Source organism: Arvicanthis niloticus, chromosome 11 (assembly GCF_011762505.2).
Source record: "Arvicanthis niloticus isolate mArvNil1 chromosome 11, mArvNil1.pat.X, whole genome shotgun sequence".
Taxonomy (NCBI): Eukaryota; Metazoa; Chordata; class Mammalia; order Rodentia; family Muridae; genus Arvicanthis; species Arvicanthis niloticus.
Window position 1 is genome coordinate 54317267 of NC_047668.1, and position 24797 is coordinate 54342063.

At 45.3% G+C, this 24797-nt stretch overlaps 2 protein-coding genes across 2 annotated transcripts; both read left to right on the top strand.

The window, feature by feature from the left end:
* Positions 1–1272: 1272 nt before the first annotated feature.
* Ppm1g (protein phosphatase, Mg2+/Mn2+ dependent 1G) lies at positions 1273–20836 on the top strand. The gene is made up of 10 exons (XM_034514398.1): positions 1273–1932; positions 14841–14910; positions 15192–15277; positions 15677–15809; positions 16899–17314; positions 18254–18385; positions 18729–18963; positions 19260–19389; positions 19832–19934; positions 20222–20836. The coding sequence occupies exons 1-10, from the start codon at positions 1813–1815 to the stop codon at positions 20423–20425; spliced, it is 1629 nt and encodes a 542-aa protein (XP_034370289.1). The 5' UTR covers positions 1273–1812; the 3' UTR covers positions 20426–20836.
* Positions 20837–21192: 356 nt separating this feature from the next.
* Positions 21193–24720, top strand: Znf513 (zinc finger protein 513). Its single transcript, XM_034513996.2, has 4 exons — positions 21193–21529; positions 21778–21933; positions 22904–23491; positions 23576–24720. The coding sequence occupies exons 1-4, from the start codon at positions 21475–21477 to the stop codon at positions 24400–24402; spliced, it is 1626 nt and encodes a 541-aa protein (XP_034369887.1). The 5' UTR covers positions 21193–21474; the 3' UTR covers positions 24403–24720.
* The last annotated feature ends 77 nt before the right edge of the window (positions 24721–24797 follow it).

The following is a 24797-nucleotide window of genomic DNA, read 5'->3' on the forward strand; positions in this document are numbered from 1 at the left end:
GACTAAATGCTGAACTATGAGTTATTAGGGAAATGCAGGAGAGTTGTTTTGTTTGTTTGTTTTGTTTTTTTGAGACAGGGTTTCTCTGTGTCGTCCTGGCTGTCCTGGAACTCACTCTTGTAGACCAGGCTGGCCTCGAACTCAGAAATCCACCTGCCTCTGCCTCCCAAGTGCTGGGATTAAAGGCGTGCGCAACCACCACCCGGCTGCAGGAGAGTTCTTGAACCCACAGGAGAGGCCTGTGGAGAGAACCAACTTCAGTGATTTCTGACAATTAAAAAATTTGGACTGAAGAACCATAACTAATTCTGGGATTTGCTTATGAGAGTCTGATTCTATAGCCCAGGTTGCCTTGAAACCTGGAATGTGTGATCTTTCTGCCTCGGCATCTTAAGTGCTGGAATTATTGGCATGAGCTATAATCTTGGGCTTAGTTCGTTTCGTTTTTTATTTAAAATTTACGTGTGTTTTGCCTGCACGTATGACTGTGCAACACTTGTATGCCTGGTGCCAGAAGAGGGCGTCTGGTTCCCTGGAATCAGAGTTAAAGACAGCCATGTGGATGCTGGAATTGAACCCGGCTAATGTGGAAAGAGCAGCCAGTGCTCTAAACCTCTGAGCCAGTTCTCTGGTCCCCAGTTCTGTTCCCAATGAGTTGATTTTCTTTACGTTCGGGGAATTACTCCTTTCCGTTATATACAATCTATATAACGAAAAGAATCTGCTGGATCGTCCCTCCATCCCTACTACCCAGAGGCCAGCACCCCAGTTTTTAGTTCATCACGTTCAGATTAAGAGCAGTCTAACCAGTTACAGTACCCAACAGACTTTTCCTCTGCTGTACAGTGCACACATAATCAGACTAACCAACGCAGATGACGTCCACATTACCCATCTTGATAGGTCATCGCTAGGTCTATTCCTACTTAGAATCTTTCTCCACAAAAAGGCCAGTCAGCTACCTCAATAAGCCCCCTCAAAGTAGTTTATACTTTCCTCAGTCCTCCAGCCTTGAACTGTATTGTATTCCCTTCTACCGCGGCTTAACGCCACCCTCGGGCACCTTCTCCCAGGGTCTTAAATCTACCATTGGCGAGAAGCTGCTCGTTCTCGCCTCTTTGCTTTCCTCTCACCCAGCACTGCACCAAGCAGTTTCTTCCCTGAATGAATTCCAATTTTCTGAGACCTAAGTCTGTTTTCCTTTGTCAGTACAGGCCTCACAGAGCCCGGCCAAATACCGCAGAACAAACGCTCGTCAACTTTAATTGAATCGAATCCGGCGGGGTTTGTAGGAATCTGAGGGTGTGTGGAGGGAGAGAGTGAGGGACAGGACTGACAAAACCGCAGGACGCAACTAGAAGCCCCAGGTCCCACTCAAAAGAGACTTCAGACAAAAAGTGCTGAGACCAGAGCCCCGGAGTAGAGCACAGCCAGCGAAGAGATGGCCGCACATTACCGCCGCTCCCTCCGGCTCCAACCGTTGGTGGGCGTGGCAATCAGTCTCGCGGGAGCGGCGGTTGGGCGGGCCGTTGTCCCCGAGGGCGGGGCGAGTTGCTAAGGAAATGACCGCCCGCAGCGGCTCATCGCGCCAGTAGGGCGGGACCTGGAGCAGCGCGGTTTCCGCTTCCGCCCTCTCCCTGCTCCCGTCCCGTTACCGCCTCCTAGCCGGCCTCGCGCCTTTCGCCGGCACCTTGCGTCGGCTGCGCAGCGGGCCCGCTCCTTGCCACGCGCGCCCCCAGGGGCCCCGGCTCCGGCGCCGGCAAGGGTCGCGTCCCGCTCACCTGCCCCACAGGCAGCCAGCCATCCGCCGCCATGGGTGCCTACCTCTCTCAGCCCAACACGGTGAAGTGCTCCGGGGACGGCGTTGGCGCCCCGCGGCTCCCGCTACCCTACGGCTTCTCCGCCATGCAAGGCTGGCGCGTCTCCATGGAGGTGAGACAGGGCCCCAGAGGCTGGCCGCTGCATGGCAGGAACCTGACAGAGAGAGGGAGCGAGGGGGATGGGATTCTCCTCAAGCCAGGGTCCCTGACGAGAGCCTGCAGCCACGGTGCGGGAGGCGGCGGCGAGCGCGGGATCTGGGCGGAGAGGGAGCGGCTGGAGCTTGGGGACCGCGGCCTGATGGCTAGTAGCTGCGGGAGCCCTGCCATGTGAGAAGAGGCACCTTCCGCCCACTGGCCGCCGTCTCTCTACCTTCGCGCCATCCTCTGGTGCCAGCCCAGCCCTCCAGGTTTACAGACGGCATGGGGGTGTAGTTGTCAGAGTGAAGAGGGAAGACTCATTTGTTCGCTTATTGGTCGAATAGATGTGAATGACTGGCTCGTTTTTATTCTTCAAATATGTGATGTGGCAGGCCTCTCGGGGCTATAAACTTGATGGCGAAAAGGAGCCCGGGTAATAATGTGCTTCCCATTCTTAACCCTCAATTGCTTTTGGCCTTAGACACCTCGTTTTAAATTCAGAAGCCCTGCTTGACCTTCGAGAATTGTCACTCGTTCGTATTCTTTTCGAAACCATTTCCGACCTTTAGGAAAGGAATTATGTCGGTCACTAGGCTTTCTTTTATTTTATTTTATTTTTTTAAATATGCTTGTAATTTTTTCTTACTCGATTTCTTTAAAACTTACTGAGTTGTCATTTTCCTGTGCATATAATTTAGTTTACTCGATTTTCAGTCTTTTCATCAATTTTTTTTGTCACCGTCTACGAATAACTTTAAAAAAAAAAAAAAGAAAGAAAAATCTACTTTGGATGAAAGGGAAAGCAACCATTTGGATTAAGAGTGTTGAGCAAGTGGATGTGAAACTACAATGAACGGGGAAAGCGGGTGTTAGGATGGAAATGGAAGAGACGGACAATAAGTGTCTTTGAGAAAATTTGTGTGACGAATAGAGGGACTAGTGAAATGTTCTAGTTATGTCTGGAATGAGGGGTTTATCCACTTAGCAGGTGGGCTGCAGGTGACAAACAGCCAAATACTTTCCCTTGGGGATTGTTCTCAAATTCCCTCACTCCTCCCTGTGGTTAGCTCTGGAATGACAGTGTCAACCTAAATGGTTTGTCCTCAGACTCAAAATTTATTCTTTTGATAATGGCTAGATCTAGCCACGATCTAGCTAGATCTAGCATCTGGACAAACAATTCCAGCAAGGAGAGAGTCCTAGTCATCTGGCTCAGTGCCTACATTTGACAGCTTGGAATTTGAGGCCTAGAAAGATTAGGGTACTTGTACCTTGATACAAAGAATTGTATTAAGTTGTTCGGGGCTGTAGGTGCTGTTTTTATAGGTGTCAAACTAAAGCACACTGTTCTTCTCAGTGGCATGTTGTAGAACTGACTGGGTAAAGTTAGAGATACCTGAATATAGCTTCAGAAGGAAAGCCTTGGGGATGGCTCAGTGGCTAAGAGCACTTGCTGTTCCTACAGGGGACCAGAGTGTGGTGCTCAGTGCCCATGTCAAGGAGGTCACAACCACCTGTGATTCCAGCTCCACCGAATCCAGTGCCCTCTTCTGGCCTCTGGCCATACCTCATTCTCTCAAAGGGGGGGTGGGTGGAGGGGAGGGAGGAAAGCCATAATGTTAGTCTGGCTGGTGTTTGGGTTAGGCTGTGGTGTTCTTTTACTCTCACCTCATAGACTTTTCAAGTTTCTTGTTTCTTAATTTCCATTTATGTGGAATGAAATGGTTTTTCCACTTTTGGGGGAACTCTTTCTAGTTATCTTTATGGATTGAGTTGCTTGGGTGTTTTCAGGTCTAGGAATTCTGTGATTTTATTTCTCTGCTAATTAAGCATTTCCCTTTGGTTTTTAATTCCTCCATTAGTGATTAACGATCTCCTTCATTTTGAGTTTAGGGCTGTTTTGTATGGAGAATTTTGCTCAACTGCTCTTGAGACCATAGTCGTCATTCTAAAAGGCAGTCTATTTGAGCACTAAAGCCTTCCTGCTGTGCTATTGAGTAAATATGCCTAATCTTGAAGTACTATTTCAGATCCTTTTCTGCTTCATAGATACTTTCTTTCTAGGTTTGTTTCCTCCCTCAAAGTATTACATAGTATCTTTGCTATTATAAGAAAGTTACTAAAGTTTCTAGTCTCTTAAAAGAATCTTTCAGAAAATAAGATCTTGACCTAAGAGTGTATATAGCTCAAGAGGCCAAAAAGGTGGGGAAGGGTTATGCTATGGCTTGGTTTCTCTTTCCCTAAGGAACAGGCTTGATTCCACTAATTAATGAAGCCCATTTACATTGTTGACTTGGTTCTAAAGACTGGGTTCAGATAAGGTTATATTAGTGTACCTTACAGAAGTTACTAAAATTCTGACAGGGCTTTAGACCTGTTTTACTCCTTCTCTTTAACCAAGGGTAGATGGTGGTCATCAAAAGCTAACCCTTTATACCTTGTGCCTCTTTCCAACCCTCTTGCTGAGGAACTAGAATTTGGGGTGGGGGGGGGCTGTCAAAATGCTGTAGTGATGCTCCCCTTCTTTCTGGTTTGGAGGGATCCTCCAACTTGTTGAGCTATCCTGTGGAGTTAAGAGGAGGAGGTGCTGAGAAACAAAGAAATTGTGAGGTTTTGGTTACTGATGAGAAGTCCAGTTTTAATGCAACATACTATTAAAAGGAAAAGGAATGTTGAGGTTCTGCTGACAGAAGCAAAACTGTTTTGTGAAAAGTTAGAATTTTACAAAATTCAGTAAACACTCCCCTTTAATTTTTTTTATTTATGTTTTTTGTTTGTTTAATGAGTGCTCTCTGCATGTACACCTGAATGCCAGAAGAGGGCATCAGATCCCTTTATAGATGGTTGTGAGCCTCCATGTAGTTGCTGGGAATTCAACTCAGGACCTCTGGAAGTGCTCTTGACTGCTGAGCCATCTCTCCAGCCCACTACTTTTCCCCTTTTAAAAACTCTGTCTTAATTTTTTTTTTTTTTTTTTTTTTTTTTTAGCATTGTTTGTGTGTAAGTGTGCATGTGTTATAGCACCCGTGGAGTTCAAAGGACAGCTTGTGGAAATTTCATTTCTGTTTCTACCATGGAGGTCCTAGGGATGGAGCTCAGGTTGCCCAGTCTTGGTGGCAAGTGCTTTTACCTACTGTTATTTCTGCAGCCTTTTTGAGATGCTCAGGGAAGGAGTCAGGGATTTACTATGTTGCTCTGCCTATTTTGGAACTTGCAGGTATCCTCCTGTCTCTGCCTCCTGTGCTAGGATTACAGGTTTGGATCACCATATCCTATTTGGTATTGCTATGTGTTGAGTTTAATTTTGAGTGGCAATCATAAAAGATTATTGAAGGGCTGAATAAATAGATGATACCTCAGCAGATAAGAGCAACTTGATGCTCTTCCCAAGGGCCCTGGTATGGAGGCTTCTGTAACTCCAGTTCTAGGGGATCTTAAATCTTCTCCAGGCCTCCTCCAGGCCTCCTTGGGTACCAAGTACATATGTGATGCACAGATAATTCAGGCAAAATGCCCATGCACATAAAATAAAAATACATCTTAAATTTTTTAAAGAACATCTTGAATATCATATTGAACAGAAAACTCTCAAGATGCGTTACATGATTTATTTGTTTTGTTTAAAATGGTCTGATATAACCTCAAACTTACTGAAGATGACCTTGAACTCCTCACAGGACTGTCTTGTGCCCATAGAAGTCAGAAGAGGGTGTTGGATCCTCTGAAACTGGAGTTACAGTTGAGTCACCATGTTGGGGCTGGGAACCAAATCTGGGTTTTGGTTCAGCAAGAATAACCAGTGCTTTTAACCAGTGAGCTATTTCCTCCAGCCTCCTATATATGATATTTTAAAGTATCATTGATGTATTCTGACTCATTCTATCAGCACCCCCCCCCTTTTTTTTTTTTTTTTTTTCTGAGACAGGGTTTCTCTGAATAGCCCTTGCTGTCCTGGAACTCACTCTGTAGACCAACTAGGCTGGCCTCAAACCCAGAAATCTGCCTGCCTCTCTGCCTCCCAAGTGCTGGGATTAAAGGCGTGCAGCACCACTGTCCAGCTTCCATCATTTTTTTAATAGCTGAATAATGTTTCTTTTAATTTTGTTTCATTGCTGATAGATGTTGAGATTTGCACATTTGTCTCCATATGTATAAAATGTTTTGTGTGGAAATATATCTTGGGTATATACCTAAGAATGGAATTGCTATGAATGATATTAGGAAATGTGTATTCTACCTTTTCCCATATTTTCTGTCATATTAAAATCCTTGAATTCATCAAAGTAGTATCTTTTTGTATGCTAATGAACTGAGTGATAGCTGGTAGCTCCTATGTTATCTCTAGAATGAGGGCTTGTCACAAAAAAAAAGTGATGTGCAGTAGATGGTTAGTGTTTTCCAGTGCACATCCTTAACCTCCAGGGACAGTAGAGGGGCTGGCCAATAATTTGATTAATCAGTGCCTGTGTAACACCAAAAGAGTTCAGGGGGCTTACAGTAGCTGAATGTATGGAGATTCTTGAAAAAATGTGACCACCAGAGGGCATGAAAGCTGAGCTTCAGTCTGTTGAGAAAGTTCAGTGATACCCAACCCTGGATTCACTAAATACTGTCCTGAATTCATTGGTTTGCACTAGCAAACTAATTGAACATAGGGGAGGAGTTTCAGGAACTTCCTGTCCACTGCCTGCTGTATAAGGAAAAACCTGTGACCACTGAAGTTTTGGTATTTAGAGAATACTACCACTGAGCTATGTCTCTATCCCTTACAGATAAGCTCTTACCAGCCTAAGGAGGTCCTTTTCCCTTAGTTTGGTTAAGTCCCAGGCTTTGTTAAGTGCTGTCTTTTTTTTATGTAAGGATCTTATTGTATGTCTGTTTATGTGTATGTGCAGTTGCCCACAGAGTCCAGGAGGGATCATAGACTCACTTGGAGGCAGAATTTCAGGTATCTGTAAGCTGCCTAATGTGTGCGGGTGCTAGGATTTGAACTCTGGTCCTGACAGAATAGTAAGTGATCTTAATGGTTGAGCAATCTCTTCACCTCTGTCAAATGCTTTTATTTATGTTTTTAAAATCTATTAAGTTAACCATGTGGCTTTGGTGTGTTGCATTAATTTTGAATGCTAAGCTTAGCTATATTCAGCATATGAATTTTTTTGGTCATTAAGTATAAATAACCCTTTTGAAGTATTTTGCTAGATTTGGTTGGCTACTATTTTTGTTGAGGGTTTTTTTGTTTGTTTTTTTGTTTTGTTTTGGTTTTTGGTTTTTGAGACAGGGTTTTTCTACAGAGCCCTGGCAGTCTTAGAACTCAATTTGCAGATCAGGCCAGCTTTGAACTCAGAGATCCACCTGCTGAGTGCCAAGATTAACAGCATGTACCACCACCAAGTGACAAGTTTGTTTTGTTTTAGTATATGGATAATAGGGCCTCATAGAATGAGTTAGAAATATTGCCTCTTAATCTGTGTTTGTGAAGAATTGGTACAAGTGTCTCTTGGAATCCACAAAGATCCTGGTATTCAAGTCACCCTGTTGATAAGATTATCAAGTCCCTTATATGAAATGAGGAAGGTGTGATGTTGCATGCTTTTAATACCAGCATTCTGGAAGTAGAGGCAGTCGTATTTCAGGCCAGCCTGATTTTTATAGTGAGTTCCAGGCTAGCCAAGGCTCTATAGTAAGACCCTGTCTCAAAAACCAAATTATTAATAATAATAATAATAATGTTGTATTTATATATAATTCACTTAAACCCTTCCATGCTATTTAAATTGTTCCTAGATTATTTATGTTACCTAATAGGATCAATTTTATTAATGTTTTTATTGGTAGAATTCACCAATGAGACCATCTTAGCTTGGACTTTTGGTGTGGAAAGGTTTCTTTCTTTCTTTTTTTTTTTGTTTTTTGTTTTTTGTTTTTGTTTTTCGAGACAGGGTTTCTCTGTGTAAGCCTGGCTGTCCTGAAACTCACTCTGTAGACCAGGCTAGCCTCAAACTCAGAAATCTGCCTGCCTCTGCCTCCCAAGTGCTGGGATTAAAGGCGTGCACCACCACCGCCCAGCTTTTTTTTTTTTTTTTTTTTTTTTTTTTTTTTTTTTTTTTTAAATCATTTTCAGGTCTTTTTGAGACAGCCCTTACTGGTTGGCCCAAGTTGGCCTCTAACAGCAGTACATGCTTCACATGCCTTCCAGGTACTGGGATTGCAGTAGTGTATGCTACCACTCCTGGCTACGGTTTTAAATGGTACACATAAAATTTAACCACATTAACCTCTTGTGTACAATTTAAAGTTGAATGTGATAGTACGCCTGTAATTCCAGAATTTTGGGAGGTAGGGGCAGGAGGGAGTTCAAGGATTTCCTAAGCGACACAAAACCCTATTTCAAAATAAAAATGAAAATTCAGTTTTGTAGTATTTGGTATATTCACATTGTGTAACTAATATCAGCACTCTTCATTTTGGAAAGCTAGAACTCTACTCACAGGACAGTTCCTCAGCCCCTGATAACCACTATTCTATGGTCTGTATTAACGACAGCAGCTCCTGCTGCTACTTTTTTTCTCCTCTTCCTCCTATTCTTCCTTCTTCCTTCTTTTGATGGTAGAGCAATTGAGGCAGGATCTCATTATGTAGCCCTAAATGTCCTAGAATTATCTACTTGTATTGGGCTCTCTTTGTGTTTCTGCCTCCCAGTTGCTGAGGTTACTAATCATGCCTGACTTAGTTTTTATTCTTCAGCAAGTACATGCATATAATGTATGTGTTGTGTGTCGTACCTCTTTGTATGGCTGTGTGCATGGATGTATGTGCTTGAGTTAGCAACCAGAAATTAGCAACTGGTGGTTTCCTGTGTCTTCTTGAATCTGTCATCTTATTTTTTGAGATGTCAGTGATGAACTCTAGAGGTCTACTTATCTGTCCCCCATTCTCACACACCCAGGGATAGGATTGCAGGTGTATGCTGCTGCCCAGCCGCTTTGTTTTTGCTGAGATAGGGTCTCATGTAGCCCTGTGCTATCTGGCTTTTATTTGGGTGCTGGGGATCAGTACTCAATTGCATGGTAGGCATTTTACCAACTGAGCCATCTCTCCAGCCTGAATGCACCTAATTTTAAAAGTTATATGATATTACTTTTAGGGTTATTTGGATTGTTTATCATTACTACATTTATTTCTTATGTGTGTGTTAGGGGAAGAGCCATTCGAATGCCATAGTGCACATGTGAAGGTCAGAGGATAACTTGTGGGTGTCAGTTCTCTCCTTCCCTACTGTGTGGAACCCATGGACTGAACATCAGGTTTGATGGCAGGCATCTTTACCTGCTGAACCCTATCACTGGTCCTTTTGTTTGGTTATTTGAGGCAGGGTCTGATGATATCCAGGCTGCTTCAAACTCACTGTATAGTTGAGGATATTTAATTGGTGGGTGGGGGTTGGTTTTTGTTTTTTCCAGACAGGATTTCTAGAACTGTGTGGCTCTGGCTGTCCTGGAACTCACTCTGTAGACCGGGCTGTCCTCATATAGTGATATGCCTGGCTCTGCCTCCAAAGTGCTGGAATTAAAGGCGTGTGCTGCCAGTGCCCAACTAATCTTTTAATTGTTGATTCTCCAATTTTACCTCCCATATTCTGGAATTATAGGCCTATGCCACTACAACTGGCTTTTTTAAATTATAAAGAGAATCAATTCCCTTTCTAACTGCCATTGAATCTTTTATCTTGACTATACACAGTAAATGTATATATCATAAATCTAAGTGGTTGCCGGGCGGTGGTGGTGCACGCCTTTAATCCCAGCACTCGGGAGGCAGAGGCAGGCGGATTTCTGAGTTCGAGGCTAGCCTGGTCTACAGAGTGAGGTCCAGGACAGCCAGAGCTACACAGAGAAACCCTGTCTCGAAAAACAAAAAAAAAAAAATCTAAGTGGTTGATTTGAAGACAGGACAGCTGTCAGAAGATTGGCATTAGAGAATTAACCAACCCTTTATTAATGTGGATGAACCTGTTGTTTAGAATGTCAAAAAGACTGTGGGATATATGACTTAGTAAGACCAAGGCATAATAGCCTTACTCAGGTGACTCATGTTGTGTGTATTCTGAGTCATCTCTTCTAGACATCACAATAATTATTATATTTCTGGGTGTCATGCAGTAAGTGAAGAAGATATCTTTAAGATAGGTGTCCCAAGACATTTGGGAACATTTCATCTTTGTTAATCTGTTTTGCATTGCTCTGACAAAATACCTGAAGGCGTGTACGTTATAAAGAAAAGTTTCAGATCACAATTTAGAGATTCAAGTATGATTTGCTCCACTTTGTTGAGAACCATGTGGCAAATGTTAGGAGTACATCTAAAGAAATCATTTGTTGTTAAGACATAGGAAGCAAGAGACCAGAGATGACTCAGGTGTGCGCTCGCTCGCTCGCTTGCGCGCGCTCTCTCTGTCTGTCTCTCTCTCTCTCTCTCTCTCTCTCTCTCTCTCTCTCTCTCTCTCTGTCTTCGTGATAAGCAGTCTTGGAGTAAAACACCCTCCCAGACCCATTCCTGAAAGCCAACATTACTCTGTTCATGTGGTTGGAGCCTCTACCTAAATCCCTTTTTACTAGGTATTACATTAAGGTTCTGTGACTTCAACACTGTCACACTGGGGCCTGGCCTCTATAAAGCATATACATATGCCTCTGGACAGCAAATCGTATCTAAACCATAACACCATTCTAAGCAGACATGGAGGATTTGCTTTATTGTAGCATTAGACTCCAGAGCAATAGGAAATTTAAGACAGTCTTTGCTTTCGCATGCTAGTTTAAAATCTGGCTTTGGACATAGGATTCCTCTTTCTCATGGAATACTGTATGACAATATGAGGTAGTATCTGTTCAGTGTCCAATCATTGGTAAAGGCAAGAAATACTGCAGGTTTATAGCACTGGTGTGGTTGGGAAAGGCCTCTTAGAGTCATGAGATGTAGAGTATGACAGACAGGAGTGAGTACAGGAGGTTGTTAGGAAGAGGATAGGAGAAAAGACTGAGTGCATGCATTCTTTGCTAGGTAGTAGAAGGAGTGTATGTGTTAAAGTGGAGTAGTTGGAAAATAGCTTTAGAATTAGGAGATTGGGTTATACTCATGTGTAAGGGTGACTGAGTGCCTTAAAGCAAAGTAAGACAGAAACAATGTGATGAAAGCTGCCACGGATAATCCAGTAACCCTCTAATAGATGAATGGCAGCTAGGAAGGCGAGGATGGACTGCTATTAGGTATTGGCTGGGGCAGTTAAAATTCCACAGGAAGAAATAAGGCCAGGGCTAAAGAGATGATTTAAGAGGTTAAGAGGTTAAAAGGTTGCTCTTGCAGAGAATTTGGGTTAGATTTTCCAATACCCACATGATGGTTCATCTGTAACCCTCATTCCAGGGGATCTAATGCCTCCTGATCTCTGATCATTAAGCATACATATGGTATACATACAAACATACAGACAAAACACACAAAAAGTAAAATGAGTAAACCTAATGATGTTAAAAGAAGATGTAAAGTGGGACGCTCAATTATTATTTTTTAATGGTGTCTTTTGTGTCCCTATTTATGGGAGTATTAAGGCAGAAGTGACAGCCTATAGGAACAATCAGTTAAAATTATAGAAGTATTGTTCTTTACTAAATTCAAGAAAACTTGAATATAAAACTGTGACATAGTTTGTACTATTTAGTCCTTCAAAGTACTAGAGAGAGAGAGAGAGAGAGAGAGAGAGAGAGAGAGAGAGAGAGAGAGAGAGAGAGAGAATGGGAATGAGAATACCATTTGGACTGCTCTTACATACTTCTGCTCTAAATAAGATCTTGACAGAAGTGTTTGAGATCAGGACTTGAAGAGGAAATGTTAATCTAGAATGAGAAGAACTGGAGGTAAAGGAAAGTTAAGGTAAAGGTAGAGAGAACCTTGGAGGTAGAAGATTGAAGGTGAGTATTTCTGGTAAGGGAATGTGTCAGCTAAGAGTGAGAGGATAGCACTGAGAACTTGAACGGTGTGGGAAAGCCTTGAGGCTGGCTGTGGCTAGAGCATGGACAGGCATGCACACGCTGAGTGACAGCAGTGGCCACAGTCAACATGCTCATTTTTAATTTATTTTTGTTTTTATTTTTTGCTTTTCTTTTTGTAATTTTAAAAATTTTTTTTTTAGATTTATTTTATGCATGTGAGTACACTGTCACTGTCTTCAGACACACCAGAAGAAGGCATCAGATCTCATTACAGATGGTTGTGAGCCACCATGTGGTTGCTGGGAATTGAACTCAGGACCTCTGGAAGAGCAGTCAGTGCTCTTAATCTCTGAGCCATCTCTTCAGCCCATGCTCATATATTTTGTGACCAACCATATTCAATGTTTCTGGTACAGGGCTAAGGAAAGAAGTTGGCAGTTGTACAACGTTGGATGAGTTAGTGTCAAAATACTTGTTTGTGGCTCAGAAAAGGACAAAAAAGCCAAGAGTAAAAGAGTCTGAGTAAAGATGTAAGTGAAATTAAAGTTCTTAGAGAAGGTGGGACAATTCCAAATAGTAACGTGTATCGATAATCATACTGAAATGTGAAAGTAATGAAGGATCATTCTTCAACTGAGATCTGGGTGTGAGAGAAATCTATTGTGGGCATTTTTCCTCAGTAAAAAGAATAGATGAGAAAAATGTGAGCTATGTGCCAACTTTCAGGGCAGAATATCTACATAGCAAATATCTACATAGCAGTATACAGTGGACATTTACCTGTTTTGTGTTACCCTAGTGACCACCCTGTGATAAAGTGGTTAAACTATTGTTATTCCATATTATAAAAGATGATAAAATTGACACACATACACTACAAGGTAGTTTCCATAAGATCACGTAGTACAGTATAACCTTTCTTCTGTATCAGCTAATTCTATCAACTGCATATCAAAATATTTGGAAAAGGCTGAGTGTAGTGACTTATCCTGTTATCCCAGCACTTTCAGGGATGAGACAGGAGAATCATTGAGTTTGAGGATAGCCACATATTGGCATCCTGTCTCAAAACCAGAACAAAGCTGGCAGGGCATGGCGGTGCACAATTTTAATCCCAAGGTGGCTCTCTGAATATAAGGACAGCCTGGTCTACAGAGTGGTGTTCAGGACAACCAGGGCTACAGAGAAACTCTGTCTGGAAAAGCCAAACCAACCAAACAAACAAGCAGAGAGTAGGAAGGTCTAGGAAGATAGACACTAGCGTAGATGGAAGGGAGGCTAGCTAGCATGGCTCATAGTGGAGGAGTTGGAAGAGGGAGGGAGAATGTGACCTTTGGTTTGTAGTACTTACCTAGGTCCTGGAAATGAGACAAAAAAGTACTCAATTTGTTTCTGGGACACTTTGTATTGGTGACCTGAAAAGGGGAAAAAATTCCTTTTTTGCTGTCTTTCTTCTCTGCCTTATGATTTATTTTCTTATCCAAGAACTATGCCATAGTCTTAGTTCAGCTCCAATATAGAAGAATTACTATATTCAGATTTTCTCAATATTGATATAAAAATTTAAATGCTGATACCTGAAAGAGAAAGGAAAATGATAGAAATTAACCCATGCAAGGTAAGTAACCAAAGTACAGTGTTGATTAGCGTTTAACTCTCTGTCTGAAGTGGGTATCTGAAGGGAGTTTGGATTGTCTCCAGGGTATGGTAGAATAAGCTGCAACCCACCTTACCAAAAAGACTTGACGGGCTTGCTTGAACTTTGTCCTACTTTGCAATATCAGTTTGAGGCATTAGAAATTTCTTAGACGAATACAGTCAAACTTTTTTTAATGAAAAAAAAAATGTTAATGTGACCAGAGCTTTTTTCCAGCTTCCTTTCAGATGTGCAGTACCATTGGAATTGAATTTGTTGTAAAGAGAATTCCTTTGTAAATCTAACTTTTCTAAGCTGAGGATAGTTTCTTGAGTTATGCTTTAGGAAGAATTTGTTAAAATGCTGCAGTGCTTTTTGAAAAAGTATGTTTAGTGCAATATGTCTGGTACTGTTAAAGTCTTCTGTAAGAGTCTTTTATTTTTCAGGTTTGTGAGGTCATAAGGAGGTTGTCTTACTATACTCTTTAACAGTTTCTTCTTTGAATTTCACTATTTATTCAGAAAATGGGTCTAGAAATAGCTTTATCTTTTATCAAATATCTTTACTTATTTACTTTGGAGGGAGGGCATTCATGTGCTATAATAACGTGTGTGGTCAGAGGACAACGTGTGGGAATTTGTCCTTTCCTTCTACTGGAGATCAAACTTAAGTAGATAGGCTTTGTCAGCAAGCACCTAACTCTGAGCCATCACATGGGCTCAGAAGTAACTTTAAAGAGCCTTAATTCTAGGTGCGCGTGGGGGTGGGGGGGTATTGATCTTAGCACTCAGGAGGCAGAGGCAGGCGGATCTTTGTACATTCAAGGCCAGCCTGGTCTACAGAGTAAGTTCCAGGACAACTAGGCTACACAGAGAAACCCTGTCTTTAAAAAGCAAACAAAACAAACAAAAGAGCCTGCATTCTGAGTCTTCCTATATCTCCAAAGGGTCGGGTCTAGGTTTACTAAGCAGCTAAAAGCCAAATACTCTACTCTGGACCAAGATGACCTAGGGAGGAGGATGCCATAGCACAGAGGTAGTGGTCTGATCCCGCTCTTCTTACTCCTTTCTTGTGCCCTGCTTTGCCTTCCTCTCCTATATTCTTATATCCCCTACCTTCCTTTGTCATTTCTAGTCCATGTTTGGCCAGCCAGAGAAGGGTTATACTATGAAGATATGAAAATACTTGGTGACCTGAAATGCAGAACTAGTGTTTGAACTTGGTGAGACATTGTGATTATGTTCTTTCTTCTAGGATGCTCACAACTGTATTCCTGAGCTGGACAATGAGACAGCCATGTTTTCTGTCTACGACGGACATGGAGGTAACTTTAGCAGATCATATTGGTAACAGTCTAAGACCCCAATCTCAGGCTTACTAATGGACAAGAAAGGGATTCTTTGTTCTACTTTCCTTGACTGAACTAAGTATAATGGATAAGAAAATGTTAAGGAATTTATTAATGTTCTCAAAGGAGTGATAGTGAAATGTTTTCAGGGTCACATTTTGCCATTGTTCTTCTATAGCTAGGTCTCAGGTGTGCTAAGGTGTTCATCACCTGTGTCCTTGTGTGGGGACACACTGTTAATAAAACCTTTCTTTTAGGGGAAGAGGTTGCCTTGTACTGTGCCAAATATCTTCCTGATATTATCAAAGATCAGAAGGCCTACAAGGAAGGCAAGCTTCAGAAGGTCTGTCTTTCTACACAGTTAATTCTGCACTTGGAGGGCTCTCCCTTTATTTTCCAACCTTTGGCTTGTCTTTGCACTCTAGCTATTGCTTAGCTATTACACTTCTTCTTAAAGAGTTCTATGCCCTAAACAGGCTTCTTCCCACTTGGGTATTTTTAGACTTACCTTATCCTCTCAAGTCTTTAAACCACTTTATCTATCTGTGTGCCTTGGTGAGATTGACACCCCCTTGGTGAGATTGTGCCTCCCCACGGTATACCTACTACTGTGTGTACTGGGTGATTGACACACACATCCCCATCCCAAATGTGCATCCCTATTGTGTGCCTACAGCTGTGTGTATTGGGCAGTTAATTTGTATCCACTGTAGTTGTCTTACACTACTTTGCTTATATTCAGGCTTTACAAGATGCCTTCTTGGCTATCGATGCCAAGCTGACCACAGAGGAAGTCATTAAGGAGCTGGCACAGATTGCAGGGAGACCCACTGAAGATGAGGATGATAAAGAAAAAGTAGCAGATGAGGATGATGGTGAGTGTGGTGTCTGTGTTAGAAAGAAATGAGCAGTTGACTATCAGTTCCGAGAAAGGATGGCTTCCTAGGGACCTGGGGAATTTTCCCATGAAAGGACACCACAAGAATCAATTAAGCTGGCTTATGGGGTCTCACAGAGACTGAACCAACAATCAGGTAGCCTGCATGGGACTGACCTAGGCCCCCTGCATATACTTTACAGTTGAATAGCTTGGTCTTGTAAGAATGGGAGCAGGGGCTGTCTCTGACTCTTGCTGGCTTTGGGGACCGTACCCTTTTCCTCATACTGGGTTGCTGTGTCCAGCCTTAATAAGAGGGGAAGTACTTAGTCTTATTGCAGCTAGACATGCCAACTTTGCTTGATAGCCTTGGGGTGCCTGCAATTTTCTGAAGAGAAACAGAGGAGTGGATGTAGGTGGAGGCACTGAGAGGGGAGGAGGGAGGGGAAACTTCTGTCGAGATGTAAAAAATAAGAAAAGAATCCTATATGGGCTAGACAGTGGTAGCAGGCCTTTAATCCCAGCACTTGGGAAGCAGAGGCAGGCAGATCTCTGTGAGTTCAAGGCCAGCCTGGTCAGGGTGAGTTCCAGGACAGTTAGGGCTACACAGAGAAACCCTATCTTGAAAAAAATTTTTTTTAAAAAACCCTTACACTTATACTCTATGCCATGATAAGGAGAAGTAACCTTTGTTCAGTACATAGCTCTAAACATTTTTGCATGTATTCTATTTTGTTACTCTGAGGAGGTTTTCCTGGTTCCTGTTGTTAGGTATGTGCTGACTTTTTCTTCAAGATTGGGACAATCACTAGCCTTGATAGCCATATATTACAACTTAGCCCTTCTCCTTAGCTATTATATGGGCTTCCTGGGCCTCAGTCAGAATAAAAGTTTCAACTTAATACATAAGAGAGGTACAGTGAGGAAGTATAACTGTTGGTCTTCCAACTAAGAAAGGAGTAAAAGATCAGAAGAAATCTACTGAGGAAAAAAATGAGGGAATCGAATAGTGAGTGGAGCCTCAGAGGTGGAAGTCATGAGGAAGCTCAGCCTCGGGGGTGGGGCTCTGACTTAGCTTTCCCTGCAGTGGACAATGAGGAGGCTGCATTGCTGCATGAAGAGGCTACCATGACCATAGAAGAGTTGCTGACACGATATGGGCAGAACTGTCAGAAGGGCCCTCCCCACACCAAATCTGGAACTGGGACAGGCGATGAACCAGGGCCCCAGGGCCTCAATGGGGAGACTGGACCTGAGGACCCATCTAGGGAAATTCCTTCCCAAGAAAATGGCCCCACAGCCAAAGGCCACACAGGCCTTTCCTCCAACTCGGAACATGGGACTGAGGCAGGCCAAATTGGTGAGCCCGGTACCGCCACTGGAGAGGCTGGACCTTCCTGCTCTTCAGCCTCTGACAAACTGCCTCGAGTTGCTAAGTCCAAGTTCTTTGAGGACAGTGAGGATGAATCAGATGAGGTGGAGGAAGAAGAGGATGACAGTGAGGTAAGGGCTATGAGGGCAGACGGGACTGAGGTTGCTGTGAGGACCTGTTTGGTACTTTAGAGTTTTTATTATATTCCTCGTGTGTGTGTGTGTGCTCGTGTGTGCGCGGGGGAATATAGTTCCATGGTTTGTTTGTTGAGGTCAGAGGATATATAAATTGCATGAGTCAGTATGAGTCAGTTGTCTGCTTCTTTCATGTGAGGCCTGGGTTATTGGGCTTGACAGCAAGTGCCTAATTGGCCATCTCATCCCCTCTTCCTTATTATACCTTAAATCATTTTTCCAAGACTCATGTATTCTAGGTTTTAGCCTTTGAGTGCATCGTCTCCACCATTACAAGTTCCTTTAACCCTCTTACTTTTTCTTTTGTTGATTTTATATTCAGAAAAATCGCTTTTCCTTAAAATTTAAAAATAAACATTTATTTAATTTTGTGTTGTCTGTGTGTGCACCTGGGTGCCAGGGCATGCTTCTGGAAGCTAGAGGACAGCTTGAGAGGGATAGCCTCCTCCTTCTACCCTGGGAGTTCTGAGGACTGAACCCTAGGAATGGGTCACCAGACTTTACCAATTGAGCTGTTTCTCTAGCACAACAGAGTGATTTAGTTCCGGCCTTTCAGGATCTGACTCCTAGAAAACAGGAAGGTGATTTTATTACTTTAGGTATTTATTTGGGTTTCTCCTTTTTCCAACAATTTATTTTCTGGAAGGTGTTTTGACTGACTGGTTTGATCTTCCCTGGGGAAAATTCCCAAATAACTTTGCTGATGACATCTGAGCCCAGTTCAGAATGCTAGCTTGTCATGTTTTTCCTAGCCTGCCCCCTGCACCCCCCTATTTCATGATATTGAGATGGGTTATATTTTCAAGTATACGTTGGGGAAGGTGGGCACTGGGAGTCTCAATACCCAGTCTCAGTAGCTTGGATGCTTCCTGGTAGGAATGTAGTGAGGACGAGGACGGCTACAGCAGTGAGGAGGCAGAGAACGAGGAGGACGAGGATGACACGGAGGAGGCCGAAGAGGATGATGATGAAGAGATGATGGTCCCTGGAATGGAAGGCAAAGAAGAGGTGTGTGGGGGAGGGAATGAGTGACTTTGGAAAGGACAAGAGACAAGCATAAATATCCTGAATTTGATTTTAGGAAGTATATCCTTTGGTATTTTAATTAATTCATTAATTAAAATGAATTAATTTTAATTATTTTAGTCTTTAATTCATGATCGGGAGGATTAATTCTGCAGTAGAAACTCAAGGGTAGTCTGGATAGAAATGCCTTGGAAAGGGCAAGGGAGCATGCTGCTCTCTGGACAGCTCCTCCTTCCTGTTTGTTAAAGCTCTCATATAGATGGTTGTGTCAGAGGAGTCACTCCTACCTGGAAGCTCCCACAAGGCTCCATTTCTTCCTTTTAAGCCTGGCTCTGACAGTGGCACAACAGCGGTGGTGGCTCTGATCCGAGGGAAGCAGTTGATTGTGGCCAATGCAGGAGACTCTCGCTGTGTGGTGTCCGAGGCTGGCAAAGCTTTAGATATGTCCTATGACCACAAACCAGAGGATGAAGTGGAGCTAGCACGCATCAAGAATGCTGGAGGCAAGGTCACCATGGACGGACGAGTCAATGGAGGCCTCAACCTCTCCAGGGCCATTGGTAAGGACTAAGAAACTAGGGCAGTCTTGGGGTCTTGTCCTGTGTCCCAAACTACCAATAGCAAAGTTTAAACCCTGTACCCTTCAGAATAATCTCATACCTTCTTTGTTCTTAACACCTTTGTGAAATGGTAAATGTATACTGTGTTCTGGATGATAAAAAAGGCAGATGAGTTAAGATGAGTTCTTTGTTCTGAGAGCAGATCAGAAACTAGAAAAGATGGAACTTAAAGATTTGACCTAGGTCTAATACAAGTCTGGGAATTACTCAGACTGCTCACTGCTCTTACCTTTCAGGAGACCACTTCTACAAGAGAAACAAAAACCTGCCACCCCAGGAACAGATGATCTCTGCCCTTCCTGACATCAAAGTGCTGACTCTCACGGATGACCACGAATTCATGGTCATTGCCTGTGACGGCATCTGGTGAGCACTAGTGGAAGAAATGCCCTTAAACATCCCTGTGCAGCCTTCCTCTGTAAGGCTTGGCGCTACAGTTGGGTAGCCTCAAGGCTGGCTTCTTGGTGAGTTAAAACCACCAAGCCTGGGTTGGAGAGATGGCTCAGCTATTAAGAACACTGACTATTTTTCCAGAGGTCCTGAGTTCAGTTCCCAGCAACCACATGGTAGCTCACAACCATCTGTAGTGGGATCCGATGCCCTCTTCTGGTGTGTCTGAAGACAGCGACAGTGTACTCACGTAAAATAAATAATTATTTTTAAAAATGTTTTGAAAACACCCACTAAGCCTCAGGCAGAGCTGAGGAGCACTTACCCAGGCGTTGTCGCTGGCCTGCATCAGTGCTGCTGCCTACATGCCTCTCTCTTTGGTAGGATTAAGGTTTCTGACTGTCGTTTTTTGACCCAGGAATGTGATGAGCAGCCAGGAAGTTGTAGACTTTATTCAATCAAAAATCAGCCAACGTGATGAAAATGGGGAGCTTCGGTTATTGTCATCCATTGTGGAAGAGGTGAGTCTGAAGTTGGAGTAGGGTACCTGGTTTACACGGACACTTCTCAAGATGAGACCAGAGGCTCATTCACTAGACACACTAGAAGACCTTGACTAAAAAGGTGGCTCTTCCCTCATTTCCCTGATGTAGCCTTAGGCCTCAGAAATTCACAGGTTTCTGTTTTTCGATGCCCATTCCTTCTCTCCTACCACCATGTATCAGCAAGGACAAGCCTTCTTGTAGTACTTTGGTTGCAGGGAAGGTGTTCAAACCCCCGTGGCTAAACTGCCTCAACCTTTTTGTAGCTGCTGGATCAGTGCCTGGCACCAGACACTTCTGGGGATGGCACAGGGTGTGACAACATGACGTGCATCATCATTTGCTTCAAGCCCCGAAACACAGTAGAGCTTCAGCCAGAGAGTGGCAAGAGGAAACTGGAGGAAGCACTCTCCACGGAGAGGGCTGAAGAGAACGACAACAGTGACAAGAAGAAGGCCAAGCGGGACTAGCAGTCAACCTGACCCTGCCCACCTGGACTGTTTTCTGAGCCCTTGGACCCGAGACTGAGTTTTGTCCTTTTCCTTTAGCCTTAGCAGTGGGTATGAGGTGTGCAGGGGGCTGGGTGGCTTTCCTCAGCCCATTCCAAAGAGGGCCCTCCCTCTGGACGTGGCAGCCTGGGAGCCTCTGCTGTCCTCCCCAGCCTCCTACTTACTCCTTGGGCTCATCGACTATCGGTTCTGTGCCTGTGCTCTGTTGTGTTGGAGGGAAGGACTGGTAGTTCTGATTTTTACTCTGTGAACACTTTATTTAAGGACATTCTTTTTTATTGGCGGCTCTGTGACCCCTAGCCGCTTGCACCCGCTCTCTGTTGTACACTTTCAAGCAACACTTTTTCAGACTAAAGGCCAAACAAAAGCTAATTGTGCCCATAGTGTCCTTTTTTACTCTCCTACCCTGGCCCCATATGGGGGAGCTGTTGGTGTATGCCTGTGTGTGAGTCCCGAGCCTCTGGAGGGGAGCAGTAAGCATGGAGCAGGAGCTGGCAGTAGTAGTTAACTCTTGAGCAAGCAGCCCGCTGGAGGCCGTCCTGGCGCTGTTCGCCTTCAGGCATGACTTCCTAGTTCGTTTACGGGGTGGGGAGGAGGGGGCAGGGTACCTTTTGTCTGGTTGGCTGGTCGGTTTACTCATTCAGCCTCTGATTGGTTGGGTAGCAGCGCATCACAATCACTTCCTGGTCATGCTGCGGCTGCGCTCCCCTTGTACAGCCCATGAACTACGCGTCCCGTGTTGCTCTGCGGTGGCGGAAGCGGAAGCGGGTACGGAGGTACCAGCTGGTCTTCGGAGGGGGGTAGGGGGCTCCATGAATGGAAGCGGCGGCGGCGGCGGGAGCGACCTGAGCTTGGCTCCGGGGCCAGGGCCAGGGGCTGCCCAGGACCCGCACCGGTGTATGGGGGCGGCTCGTGGATCCTAAGAGCAAGGACCGACGGCTCTGCCGAACTGGGAGGGGCGGGGCCGGGCGGCCTCGGGTCGGAGGCGCGTCGGGCTGGAGCCGGTCACGATGCCCCGAAGGAAGCAAAGCCATCCACAGCCCGTGAAATGCGAGGGGGTCAAAGGTCAGGGGTCAGGGGCCTTGAGCGGGGAGGAACAGGGGTGGGGTCAGTAGAGTGGGCTCAGGTCAGAGTGGAGGGGGACTCCTGAGGGTTAGGGGCGGATGATCTGGGATCTTAGCTCCCTACTAAAGTATTAAAGGAACCTGAGGGTCATCGAGTACGGGAAGTGCAATTCACAACAGCTGGCTCCCTGGTTCGGATTATGGGTACGGCTTGGGAGGGAGATTCCACAAGCACCCTCCCCTCTTTAGTGGATACTGAAGATTCCTTCGACGAAGGACCCGGGGCCCTGGTGTTGGAGAGCGATTTGCTACTAGGCCAAGATCTGGAGTTCGAAGAGGAAGAGGAAGAGGAGGAAGGTGACGGCCACAACGACCAGCTCATGGGCTTTGAGAGAGACTCTGAAGGTGCGTTTAAGGGTCGTGGTTAAGGATTCGTGGCTATTGGTAACTCAAGCCCTTTAGAAGGCGGTGTCAGCGACCAAAAACACCACTTCTTTCTACAACCTAGGGCTTCCTAAAGGTCCCTCAGCAGCATCATTTTGCTGAGGTGAAGTTCTGGGTCCAGGCTAAAGGTGGTGTGAATACAAGAGTGTGTAGCCCCATTTCTCGTTATGTGCACCTCAAGAGGTTCATGGAAGGGAACTATGTAAATAAGCTACTCTTAAAAACTCTTTGACCGGTAACAACAGGTCCTTTTTGTACCGAGGTTTCAGTTTCTACCCTTAAGTTGCTCATTTATTTTTTACATTCAGAGAAAACCATATAAAAGAATCTTACCTTTCTGTGTAATTTGCATTACTATGTTCCCACTTTCTCCAAATTGTGCCTACTTGAGATGGCTTTCATTTCATAATCAGCCTTACATAAAAAAGGAGCCTTACTAAACCAGGGCTTACAAAAAAGACCTCAGGGTCGGTATATTTTTACTCATCTCAAGAACTGATGTTGCCGCACGTCAGCCTGCGCCCCCACTTCAAGCCCTCGATAGTTTCCATCTGTTGGAGATGATACAAGTCAACCCTAGTGTTAGTAATTGGGCTCAGAGAGGTAGAACCAAATCAAGGGTGAAGCAGAAGTGGGGCCGTAGGTAAGAAGTGAGAGTTGGAACTCGGTCTTGAGCCATGGTTGATGGTTTTTTCTTTCTTTCTTTCTTTCTTTCTTTCTTTTTTTTTTTTTTCTTCTTCTTTTTTTGGGGGGAGACAGGGTTTCTCTGTGTAGCCCTGGCTGTCCTGGAACTCACTCTGTAGACCAGGCTGGCCTCGAACTCAGAAATCCGCCTGCCTCTGCCTCCCAAGTGCTGGGATTAAAGACATGCGCCACCACAGCCCGGCTGATGGTTTTTTTTTTTTTTTTTTCCTTATTTCTGTTTCACCAGGAGACTCTCAGGGGGCCAGACCTGGACTTCCCTATGGGCTGAGTGACGACGAGTCTGGGGGCGGCCGGGCACTAAGTGCGGAAAGTGAAGTTGAGGAGCCAGCCAGGGGTCCAGGGGAGGCCAGGGGTGAGAGGCCAGGCCCAGCCTGTCAGCTGTGTGGGGGGCCGACAGGTGAGGGGCCGTGTTGTGGGGCAGGAGGGCCGGGTGGGGGGCCCCCGCTGCCCCCACGGCTACTGTACTCATGCCGGCTCTGCGCCTTCGTGTCCCACTACTCGAGCCACCTGAAGCGGCATATGCAGACACACAGCGGGGAGAAGCCATTCCGCTGTGGCCGCTGCCCCTACGCCTCAGCCCAGCTCGTCAACCTGACACGACATACCCGCACCCATACTGGCGAGAAGCCCTACCGCTGTCCCCACTGCCCCTTTGCCTGCAGCAGCCTGGGTAACCTGAGGCGCCATCAACGCACCCACACAGGGCCTCCCACTCCCCCCTGCCCAACCTGTGGCTTCCGATGCTGTGCTCCACGACCAACCCGGCCTCCCAGTCCCACAGAGCAGGAGGGGACAATGCCCCGGCGATCAGAAGGTAAAAACACCAGAGGTCTTGGGACATGACTGGGTAGCATTAGGGATGCTTGGATTAATGGCCCATATCTCATTGTTCCCACAGATGCTCTGATCCTTCCAGACTTGAGTCTCCATGTGCCACCAGGTGGTGCCAGTTTCCTGCCAGACTGTGGGCAGTTGCGGGGTGAAGGGGAGGGTTTGTGTGGAACTGGATCAGAACCACTGCCAGAGCTACTGTTTCCTTGGACCTGCCGGGGCTGTGGACAAGAACTGGAGGAGGGTGAGGGCAGCAGGTTGGGAACGGCCATGTGTGGGCGTTGCATGCGAGGAGAGGCTGGAGGGGGTGCCAGTGGGGGACCCCAGGGCCCTAGTGACAAAGGCTTTGCCTGTAGTCTATGCCCCTTTGCCACTCACTACCCCAACCACCTGGCTCGGCACATGAAGACTCACAGTGGTGAGAAACCCTTCCGCTGTGCCCGCTGCCCATATGCCTCTGCTCATCTGGATAACCTGAAACGGCACCAGCGAGTCCACACAGGAGAAAAGCCCTACAAGTGCCCCCTCTGTCCGTATGCCTGTGGCAACCTGGCCAACCTCAAGCGTCATGGTCGCATCCACTCTGGTGACAAACCTTTCCGATGTAGCCTTTGTAACTACAGCTGCAACCAGAGCATGAACCTCAAACGTCACATGCTGCGACATACGGGCGAGAAGCCCTTCCGCTGTGCCACCTGCGCCTATACCACAGGCCACTGGGACAACTACAAGCGTCATCAGAAGGTGCATGGCCATGGTGGAGCAGGAGGGCCTGGTCTCTCTACCCCTGAGGGTTGGGCCCCACCGCATAGCCCACCCTCTGTTTTGAGCACTCGGGGTCCGGCAGCCCTGGGTGCTACTGGTAGCAGGGCTCTTCATACAGACTCACCTTAACTAGGTTCTCTTACCCGGGGCCCTATGCCTCCTGCATTTTATACAAACGGACTAGAAACACCTTTCCCTTCCCCCCGCTGGTCAGGGGCTCCACACAGACTAACCTAGGCACTATATGGGCCAACCTGAATCCCATGGTTGGGGCCATATAGACCAGGGGGCCTTGTCTTGGCTCATGTATCTGATGAGCTGAGTGATTAGGACCTTGGATTCACCGCCACTGCTCCCAGGGGCCACGGATGAACTGGTTGGGAACTGCCCAGCCTTTTACTGTTTTAACTTATTTCAGTGCTTTATAATAAAGGAAACACTAACAGAGCCATGTCTATGCTGAATTGGCAATGGCAACTATTTAGGCCTTTCCCCTTGTTGTGACAGGGGCAGTGAGAGGGAAC